The following is an 11313-nucleotide window of genomic DNA, read 5'->3' as shown; positions in this document are numbered from 1 at the left end:
AGCTGGGTAAGCACATTTATAAGTAGAATATGAAAGAAAGATATTGCATTTTGATTGTTTATTAAAGAAGAAAAAGAATTAGTTTAATCTAACAAAATCGAAATCGAAAAAGCACATAAATCTGAAAGTTACAAAGTTTACATGAGCAACTGGTTGACTGCCATTCCGATCAACTTGATGCGTCGGCCAGCGACGTGGTTGGGGTAAGTAGAGAGGAACTTTTTGAGGTGCTTGCGAACCTCTTCCACGACCAGCGGCAGGTGAGGGCGAGTATCCCGGCTGTGGACGTCCAGGCATAATATGGCCTGTGATATGTATCTGTGAACATAAGAATAATATAAAGCCAAAGGTCATATAATAAGCTAGCGTAGGTACAAGATATTTTACATAAAATAAAAAAAAATGACTACTATGGGAGTGGGGTTTCCAATTAAACGCACCGGTTATGATTACTTTTGTATAATGAAGAAAGAACATAACCACACTACACCATTATCAGAAAAGTACAAAAAAGTTATAAGAATTATTACAAAAAAAAGAGTTAATCACTAACGAACACAGTTATCGGGAGGATTCGTGGTATACATAGACTTCGTGTATAAAACTAACTAGCCTCGGCTGTTGGCGGGGCTGCGCGGAACGAGCATACATATATATGTGTGTATCACACGCCGGTTGGTGGCGGACTGCGCGGGGTGCGGGCCGGCCAACAGTCGTAGGCGCTTCGACGCCTAAGCGGCGCGAGCCGAAAGAAGCCGAAGCTATCCGAGCGCATCTATGTCCGCGCCGTCAAGGTAGCGCGGGGGGATGCGACCACGGGACGCTCGTACTGGACGAGTATGTTCGGAATGTAAATGGTTTGCTATACACTCCCCCTCCAGTTCTGGAGAACGCCCTCGCTCCTGAACTGGTATCCTAACCGTTGGACGTCCGCGTTTCCTTTTAGGGATGACGGGAAGAGGGAAGGAGTGATCGTTACCGTGGTAACGGGTAATGTCTTGCGAATGGTATCTGCCTATGACAACATCAGGTTGCTGCGTGCTGGCTACATTGAATGTTGTGGGACTAACTACTCCCACGATTTTATACGGTCCATCGCGACGTGGGTAAAACTTCGACGTACGGTCTTTCGATGCGCTGCTAAGTAGGTGCGACTTCAACATTACTAAGTCACCTACCTGGAAAGAATCCGACGGTCGGCGCAAAGCGTCAGCATACCGTTTCGCCCTGTCCTGTTGGACCTCCACGCGTTCTCTTACAGCTGAGAACGAGTGGAGGAACTGCCTAAGATAAGGTGTAATTTGCGGCACGAAGTTATGCTTTTCCTCAATGGCACGAAGGTCATGAACGACCTCTGTGGGGGATCGCATTTCTCTGCCAAAGGACAAATAAGCGGGTGATCTTCCTGTAGTGCGGCACTTAGCGCTGTTGAGGGCAAATCGAATCACCGGCAACTTCTTTGGCCAAGAAGTGTGGTCTCCCTCTACGAGATGAGCTAGCATGGCTTTGAGGTCACGATTCTTTCGCTCTGCAGGATTCGACTCTGGATGATAGAGAGGAATGAAGTTTTGTTTGATGTCCAATACTGTCATGCATTGGCGCATGACGGCTGAAACAAATTGGACACCGTTATCTGAAATAATCCTACGAGGTAGACCAAAGCGCATGAAGTATTCTTCAATAAGAATGTGGGCACAAGCTTCTGCTGTGGCTTCTTTAAGAGCATACAGCTCGGTCCATCGTGTAGCCGTATCTTCAACGAGTAAAATCCATCGCTCCCCCTGGTCTCCCTCCGGTAGCGGGCCGAATAAATCTATAGCCAACACCTCGTTACGTTGGTTCATAACGGGTGTCTGGAGTAAGCCTGGTGGTTTGGCGTTGGTGGCCTTATATCGTTGGCAGTGGATGCAGGCTTTGACATAATCAGTGATTATTCTCCGCATTCCTGTAAAATAATACAGCTGTGCTACTTTCTGGTACGTTCTGTCAATGCCTGGATGGCCGGCTGTTGGAGAGTCGTGCAACTCTTTTAAAATATTTGGAACGTGGCTTGCAGAGATGACTAGTTGCGGTGATTCACTCTCAGAGTCCGGATTATATCGGAACAGGACACCTTGATCCATGAGGTAACCCCTTTCTAGCCATCTTTGGGCCGCGACATCATCAGGTCCCTCAAGCTCCTTGACAATCTTTTCCACTTCAGGGTCTGAGAGTTGTTCCGAGCGAAGTTCACTAGGCGTCTTCGTAGGCAAGTCACAGATGACTGAGCAGATACCGCAGCTGTCACGAGAGTCGCTAGAACAGATCGGCCTGCTCAGCGTGTCTGCCACGACGTTCGCTTTCTCTGGTGTGTACTGGAATTGGATGTCAAAAGCTTGAAGCTTGAGCGCCCAACGGACCAACCTACCTGTTGGTGATTTAAGTGAAAGCAACCATCGCAGTGGTTGATGATCGCTGCCGATTACGACCGGTTGGCCGTCTAGGTAAGGCCGGAAACGCTCCACCGCCCACACTACAGCAAGCGCTTCACGCTCGGTGGTAGAGTAGTTGCGTTCTGCTGCGTTGAGGAGTCGGCTGGCGTATTCAATTGGCCTTTCCTGATTACCATCGCCCTGTAATAAAACCGCACCTAAGGCGTAGTTACTTGCGTCTGTACGCAGAATGAAGGGACGATTGAAGTCAGCTTGGATCAGTACAGGAGCTGTGGTTAGTAGACGCTTCAGCTCCTCAAAAGCTTGAGACTGCTCTGAGTCCCAAGACCATACTTGACTTTTCCTAGTCAAGCGTGTAAGTGGTTCAGCTACCTTCGAGAAATTCGGTATGAACTTTCTGAACCACGAACATGTTTGTAGAAAGGTGCGCAGGTGTTTAAGGTTACCTGGTTCCTTCATCTCGAGAACAGCACTCACCTTCCTAGGGTCGGTGGAAACACCTTCTTGTGTAATAACGTGGCCGAGGTAATGAACGCTCCCCCTAGCGAAAGCGCACTTCTCCCTGTTTACATAGAGGTTGAATTCGGCCAGACGTTTAAAAACTGCCTCGAGGTCTTTTAAATGTTGAGTATAACCTTGAGAAATGACTAAAAGATCGTCTAAATATGCTAATAAGGTTACATCCTGTAAAGCTGAACAAGAGCGGACACGATCAATGAGACGCTGGAACGTCGCAGGTGCGTTTCGGAGACCGAACGGCATTCTTTTGAAACGGTAAGTACCGAGAGGGCAGATAAAAGCAGACTTGTCCCTATCGGCTTCCCGAAGACCTACCTGCCAGTATGATGAACGAAGGTCTAACGTGCTCATGTAACAGTCTCGCTTCGTGCTCTGTAGTAGCTCGTCGATGCGTGGCATCGGGTATGTGTCAGGCTTGGTGATTGCGTTGAGACGCCTATAGTCCACGCAGAAGCGGATGCCACCGTTGGACTTCGGCACCATCAACGCCGGTGAACACCAAGCTGACTCGCACTCTTCTATAATGTCATCACGTAACATTTTGTCCAACTCGGCTTTCATCAGCTGTTTCTTCGACGGATTTAATCGATACGGAGGGACAGCAATAGGTGGGTGATCCCCCGTCTCTATGCGGTGCTCAGCATATGGAGTCGGACCTCCCCCTGCTCTAAAAACGTGTGCGTGTCGGTTAAGAACATCAGCGAGCGCCTGTCGCTCAGCTGACGTAAGATGAGTGCCCTCGTCATCTCTTAGTATATCTGTAGAGGCGCATGACACTCTACGCGACGTAGGTTCATAGGACAGGGTGTATTTTATATTGTCATCGCTACTAAAATACCAGATATCTTTATCAAAATCAATAACTATTCCGGCGGCGGTAATAAAATCAATACCCAATAATGTTTCATTATTGGTAGAGTCGGGAAAAACTATAAACGGAATCGTTATCACTTTTGATTCTAAGTGTACTTCTAAGGTGGTAGTGAGTACGTCCATAGTACGAATAATACCATCCGCAAGCTTCACGTTCTGTGAGGAGGAGTTAAAAGAATGTCCCTGACCTAGAAGGAGAGTATATAGCGAATGACCCGCAATGCAACGTTTTGCGGCCGTATCAATTAACGCAGTACCGTTAAAATTCATAATTTTAATTTTAAAAATAGGCCGTAAACTACGTCCAGCAGAGGGTTCCGTAGTAGCATCGCTACATACAACATTTTGTAAATATTTACATGAAAAACAATCAGTACAATAAAATGAAAATAAATCAGTACAGTAAAATGTTTCACTATCCGCAGAGTTTATAGTGGATTGGATACGCTCACCTTGGTTCACCAACTTACGGCACTGGTCCCTAATATGACCGTATCGCTTACAATACGAACAGACGGGTCGTTGCCTGTTGACCGAGGCGGGCCGCTGCGAGTCGCGAGTCGGCGGAGCGGGCGCCGGCGCGAGCGGCGCGGCGGGCCGCGCGGCGACGGCGGCTGGAGCGGCGGCAGGCGCGCGAGCGATCGCGCCGCTCGAAGTCGGCGTGCGCGCGTGCACGACACTTGAGGTCGGCGCGCGCACGGTCGTGCTATGCGACGAAGCGGGCGGCGCGCGCGGAGCGTGATGACTATGATGTGCGGATGTGGATGGCGGTTGCACATTTTGTTGCACTCTGTTATCACTTATCGGCGTCGTGAGCTTTTGATCGTACGCGTCTTCGATATTCCGTGCTAGGCGGAGTAACTCAGTGAAACTTTTAATTTCCTCCCTCCGCAATCTTTTGCGTATACGGCTGTGGAGCAGGGCGTACGTCATGTCGATCTGTGCTGACTCTGATACGTCGCCCTTCGGCAACCTCGCTAATAGGGCGCGAACACGTGCAACGAAAATATCCGTATTTTCGTGTTGTTGTTGCGGAGTGGAAAATATTTCTAAATAAATACGTGGCGGTGGCCGTCGGTCCCCGTAGGCACTAATTAGATTTTCTTTTACTTGGCCCCAGGTGGACACGGAACTCTTAATGCCTTGCCACCATGTCGCGGCTTCGTCCTTGAATAGGTACGCAAGTCCGCGGACGATATTTGAGTCCGTCACTTGTGCGCACTCGCTGTATGCTTCGATGGCGTCAATAAATGCTTCGACCGATTCTTTTGGTCGGCCGGAGAAGGTGGCCTTGCAGCGGGTAAGGGTGCTTTGCCCTAACAATGCGACTGGAGTAGATGCGTTTGCGCGATTCATCGAGTCGAACAGCTCTTTAAACGCTTCCGTCTGCGAGCGTTGCAAAGATGCAATTATAGTCGCGACGTTATCGGCGGAAAACGTAGCGTTGTTGTTGTCGGTGCGCGGCGAAGACGCGCCGCCGCCATCTTGGTGATAGGCGGGCGCGGTCGGCGTCGGCGTCGTCGGTCTCGAGGGGTCGGGGAATACTTCGAGGGTATCATCCCTGCGAGTCAGACTAGCGGCTCTGCTCCTTGTTATCGGCATTGTAAAAACTACGTAGGTAACTAAATAGTTCGTCACTACAAGTGTCCACTTATTTATCGCACCACACTTATGTCCGCGTAGGAATAGTTTTATCACACGAAATAAACGTTGGGGCGCCACATATGGGAGTGGGGTTTCCAATTAAACGCACCGGTTATGATTACTTTTGTATAATGAAGAAAGAACATAACCACACTACACCATTATCAGAAAAGTACAAAAAAGTTATAAGAATTATTACAAAAAAAAGAGTTAATCACTAACGAACACAGTTATCGGGAGGATTCGTGGTATACATAGACTTCGTGTATAAAACTAACTAGCCTCGGCTGTTGGCGGGGCTGCGCGGAACGAGCATACATATATATGTGTGTATCACACGCCGGTTGGTGGCGGACTGCGCGGGGTGCGGGCCGGCCAACAGTCGTAGGCGCTTCGACGCCTAAGCGGCGCGAGCCGAAAGAAGCCGAAGCTATCCGAGCGCATCTATGTCCGCGCCGTCAAGGTAGCGCGGGGGGATGCGACCACGGGACGCTCGTACTGGACGAGTATGTTCGGAATGTAAATGGTTTGCTATACTACCTTTACGTATTTGCATAAAAAAAGACTTTCTACCAATAATTCGAAAAATAATATTTTAATTTAACATAAAACAAAGAAGACACTATTCTCGCAAATCAAAGGTTTTACTTTAAATCTAGGAGGAACTAGACCAAAACATGGTTCAAGAATTCTATCAATCACCTGCACTTCAAGTCAGTTTCATGCAGCATATCAGTAGCTAACTGCTGCACCAGCGACAGTATGACATGCTGCTGGATCCGGCAGGGTGAGCCGAAGATCTCCGACGGGTCTATGGCACGACAGGCCACCATGACCAAGGACAGGTCACCTGCTGAAAGGGCGCGTTCGAAGGAACCGTTCACGTCGCCATCTCGAATCTTCTTGTCGATTATCGCTTTTTGCATCTAGAAAAAGGCAGATTTTTACTTGAGTTAACAGGAATAAAATTCATAATTTTATGCGATTGGGTCAGTAATTTCAGCACACGATAGATACCTACTTATCTGAAAGTAACTATATAGGTAGGTACAAACGTAACCAGATTTTTCAATTTGTGTACCAAAGTGTTTTTTTAAATCAAGAATTTAAACCATTTACTGCCTAGTTCCTAGGATTGCAGCTTATGGTCTAATCTAACAGGTTACTTTAAAAAAATCCCAGTTTGAAGAGGTCAGATAGGGCAGTCGCTCCTTGTAAAACTGGTACCCACTCAGCCGCATCCGGTTTAACTGGAAGCCGACCCCAACATGTTGAGAAAAGGCTCGGAAAATGATGATTTATTATTACCAGGTGATCGATAGCTGTCATTTGTGGGGCAGCTGGCGGGAGGACGCTGGCTTCCATGTTCTGCAGCGACATCGAAGGAAACTGGCTTAACAGGATATCTGCTACTTTCTGTCGCCATTGCTTTAGCTCTTTTTCAAGCAATCTGTGTGTAGGAAGGAAGTTAAGTTGCTGTTCGAAACCTGGTTTCCTTACGCATATTGAATGTCATTCTGATAAGTTAAGGGAATATGTATAACGTTTTCCAGGGTTCAAGTTTTAACACCTTGACACTGCCTTGGAACCACGACCATACCTCATACTGTCTAAAAAAACAACAATTTCGCGGCGGGCATAGGATAGTTCGCTTTTCGGGAGCGAAGCACCTAAAATTACGCAATAACTAGGTACTTTTCTAAATACTCTATTAGCATATATCATGAAGAGATGAATTTGCCTATAAAAACTGAAAGAATGTGACATACTCTTCAACGGTACACTGCAGCGTCATGTCCAGATTCTTGCCAGGGTCGGAGGTGGCTTCGAGCAGGCGCTGATGGTGCTCCAATGCGCGACGAAGCGCCCCTGACGTTTTGAGCATCGATTTGAATAGGGATGAAAACTTATCTTCCACTGTACAAAGATATAAAACTGGTATTAAAACAACAGGTCGCCGGAAGACGCTTGAGGTATCTGTGGAGATCTAATGTGGAGGCCTATGTTCAGCAGTGGACGTCCTATGGCCGAGATGATGATGATTAAAACAAAAATGATCAACCCTTTATCGTCCAACTGCCGGGCCCAAGGCTGATCACACGCAGAGAAGGATTAAGCATTAATTATGTATTAAAAGATGTTAAAACAAGTTTTTGTCTTTGTGTGTTGTAGTATGTAAGTAAGACTTAGTTAAGAGCAGGTCAACCATAACCGCCTACCTAGCTACTGATAAGAATGAATGTCATTTAGCAAAAGTTAAAGTTGCAAAAGGCAGAGAATGTGCAGGTGCAATATACATATTTGTTCCCACATAATTTGTTTAATTTTTTTGTTCAATCTTTTGTCTGTTATTGTTTGTGCTGAATAAATGTCTTATCTATCCATCTAATATACGTAACTATTACCTATGCCTATTTACACCTATGTATAATAGGTAGGTAATTGGCTATACTTAGTCGAATGTGAGATAGATTTACGAATAAAACTTTTAAGAAGCATGCGTCGACAATATTTTTTTAAGAAATATGAGAAACTAGGTTCTGCCAGCGGTTTCACCCGCATCCCATGGGAACCTCTGCACGAACCCGGATAAAAAGTAGCGTATAGCCTTCCTCGATAAATGGGCTATCTAACACTGAAAGAATTTTTCAAATCGGACCAGTAGTTCCTGAGATTAGCGCGTTTAAGCAAACAAGCAAACAAATTCTTCAGCTTTATAATATTAGTAGGTATAGAAGTATGGATAAATAACTAACGTTCAACAAAAGCCTGTCCTATGATGGCTTGTATGTGCGCGATGAGGCGACGGTGTGAGCGCTCCAGGACTGGCAGGTACAGCCTCGACATGTCGCGACTGAAGCACCCATCGATCAGACCACGCACTGACTCCGCGGTGGCTCGCACCATTTGGTTTTTTAGCTCCTGGGGGAGAAACAAGCTGGATTTACCGCCGGATTTACCATGCAGGACAACTGCTTATTGATCAGCTTATTATACTACTTTATTTTCAGGCTGCATTGGCCCATAGATACCTATATTTACCTTGAAGACTAACATAGGTACATATTATATTGTACAGAGATTTGCTACGGGCCCCACTGTTGTGGGCTGACACAAAAAATGCACCTAAAGTAAAATACTGAAGCAACCTTTGTAGTCACCAAAATGATCTACCTCACTCTGCAGGAAATTGACGAGAGTTTCTTTAATCTCGCTGTCAAGTGAAGCCTCCTTCCTGCTCTCGATGGCACTCAGCAGAGCCTGCGCCCGGTTGTTGACTTTCTCACCGTCTTCGCTCTCAGATATAGGGGTGCCCAGACCATCGACCCTGGAAGACAAGCTTTTACTTGTTTGGTATATTCATTGAACATCAGGAGAAGACCAATTCAAAGAAGCGTCTCTTTAAATTGGATCAAGATGCGTAGATAGATATAGGAGATTGGTAGACATGAAAAAAAGAATTTATCTACAGTAATAATATGCAAAAAGTACCTAGGTTCAAAAGAAAACCAATGTTCTTACGTACCCACGTATGTAAGTACCTATATGGTTTTAAAGTAAAGACACAAAGGTAGTTTCTATTAAACAGTTTTATCATCCCATCTAAAACTATCAGCAAATCTATTGATTTCTTAATTTCAGGAAAACCTACTTTCCTGGGGCCCGATTCTCCTAAGTTAATAATATCAAAATCGAATAGAAATCGAATCGCAATATGATCGCAATAGCAGTTTTAACCATATCGGGCATTCTGCTACTAATAAAAGACCAATCGTATTCGATTGACATTTGATTGGTGTGCGATTGGTCTGCTATTTTGGTGATTTTGGTCTATACGGTAGTTTGCTGTACAATCATTTTGCAATCGTAAATCATTTGCAGACAAAATGATTCATTATTGAATGACAGAAAAGGATAAAAACGTTTATTTCAAAGAAAAAATAGCTGAATGCCACATATACGGTTAAATTGTAATCGAGTCGGGATTGGATCTCAGTCGAATCGAGTCGAACGTGAATCGTATGTCGCTTAAGTAAAATTAGGAGAATCGGGCCCCTGGAGTTATTAGTAAGCACAGTACAGTAATTGTAATGACTTTAAGGCATAGCAAAAACTGCAAAATAATATGAAAATAAAACAAATAAACCTCTGACTAATAGTAGTCTTGAGCATATCGACGAGCATCTGACTGTGTGATAGGTCAGTCTTCTCCAGCATCAGCTTGGAGCCTCGAATCTCCTCCTTCAAGGCCGTGAGCAGGCGGCATTGTTCCAGGAACATGTCTGAAAATTTCAGAATAATTACGTTTAATAAGCCTCATTGTCCCTTGTTCCATGGGCTGTCATTGAACATGTAAACTTGTCAATACACTATTGCATTAGATTCCCCTGTAGTAACATTGTAGTAATAGTTGTGATAAATAAATAAACATCCTTGGCAGTGGCTACGGGTAATCAGAAGCCAGTAACAGCCAGTTTCTTCATCAAAAAATAAGATATTTATTATTCTTACTCACCACTTAACTTATCAATTTTTTGCTCCATCACTGTCAGCATATCACCTTCGACCATCCTATCACAAATCCCGCTATCCGTGTGACTATCTGAGTGCGCAGACGACGCCCCGAACGACTCACTATTAGCACGATGTACGTGTCCATACGACGTTGAGGGAACGACATTATCGTTAAGAGCCACGCAAGTTAGGGATTGAGTGCGTCGAAATTCGGAATTCTCAGCCGGAATATGCTTTGGTTCCATTGTAGATATTAGCAAGCGCGTCTGCACTGTGATAATGATGGAATGTAAGTTTTTTTTCAGCTACCCTCATTTTGGTATAAGGAATCATGAGTGAGTGCTTGTTTTTTTTTTGTAGTTACCCACATTTGGTTTATTTTTTTGTGTACTATCAATGAATGTTTATGCTCTGTGGTGCGAGCGTATTTTTATCAAAATAAATATAAATAGTTTATGGCATCGGAGGTAAGGAATTTTAAATAAAAACAAGAAAAAAATATAAATCAAATACGCATTTATTGATATAATGTATTTCTTAGAGTAATACTATCAATGTCAAGAGTACCTAAAGCGTCGACAAAAATAATAATTTTAATAATCTTATAAAAAAAATAACATGGACTCCCCACTCTTGCTACGTTTTCAACACAAAATCACTAATAGGTACATCTAATACAAGATTAACAAATCAAAAACAAATACTTAAAATGGAATCAGTAATAATTTTATATCTAGCACTTGAAAATCAACGTAATAGCGTGTCAATTAGTTTTTTTTTTTTTAATATAGAAACTTTGTATCATGAAAACTTAACCTACATACTTATATTTATTAATTACATAATCAAAGAAAAACATCACATCTTACAAAAGATTCATTGGTAATCGTGAATATGACATTTAATTCGCTTCATACGCCCTTTTATCATGCAATAATCAAAAAAAGTAGGTCAATAATAAAAGTCCCAAGTGTTTTAGACCTCATATCATATAAGAATTTGTATATTTTTTTAACAAACGTTCAACGTTTTTATCAGAGTGAGGAGCCCTTAAGTTACAGCGCATTCTATCGTACACTAATGAAATTAAATATTAATAAGCTTCTAGGCTGTCTTTACTGCCAATACTGTTAAGACCTAGCGAGGCTGGTATGAAAGAAAGCACCAAAGTTTAACAATCTTCGACTTCAGACAAGATCATAGCATGATGTAAAGTTATACACTATCACAATTTGAAATAATGTATAGTTATCGGCACGGATATTGAGCTCTCGGCGGAAGAGTGGGGATCGCTTTGCGCACTGTACACATAAGTCAATAAACCAACAAA

At 44.0% G+C, this 11313-nt stretch overlaps 1 protein-coding gene across 1 annotated transcript; it reads right to left on the bottom strand.

Moving 5' to 3' along the window:
- Positions 1-43: 43 nt before the first annotated feature.
- Positions 44-10228, bottom strand: LOC124646047 (enhancer of mRNA-decapping protein 4-like). The gene is made up of 8 exons (XM_047186069.1): positions 9985-10228; positions 9616-9751; positions 8643-8796; positions 8225-8390; positions 7238-7385; positions 6777-6918; positions 6171-6394; positions 44-318 (listed from the first exon to the last, which is right to left on the bottom strand). The coding sequence occupies exons 1-8, from the start codon at positions 10226-10228 to the stop codon at positions 138-140; spliced, it is 1395 nt and encodes a 464-aa protein (XP_047042025.1). The 3' UTR covers positions 44-137.
- Between the last annotated feature and the right edge of the window lie 1085 nt (positions 10229-11313).

This window comes from Helicoverpa zea, chromosome 3, assembly GCF_022581195.2.
Source record: "Helicoverpa zea isolate HzStark_Cry1AcR chromosome 3, ilHelZeax1.1, whole genome shotgun sequence".
NCBI lineage: Eukaryota > Metazoa > Arthropoda > Insecta > Lepidoptera > Noctuidae > Helicoverpa > Helicoverpa zea.
Note: the sequence above shows the minus strand (reverse complement) of the source record. Positions and strands in the feature narration are given on the sequence as shown.

Coding starts and splice junctions, on each gene's coding strand:
- LOC124646047 (XM_047186069.1), bottom strand. CDS start 10,228: ATGGAACCAAAGCATATTCCGGCTGAGAATTCCGAATTTCGACGCACT. Junction 8,797..9,615: donor AAGACTACTATTAGTCAGAG/GTTTATTTGTTT, acceptor CTTGTCTTCCAG/GGTCGATGGTCTGGGCACCC. Junction 6,395..6,776: donor TGACAGCTATCGATCACCTG/GTAATAATAAAT, acceptor GCCTTTTTCTAG/ATGCAAAAAGCGATAATCGA.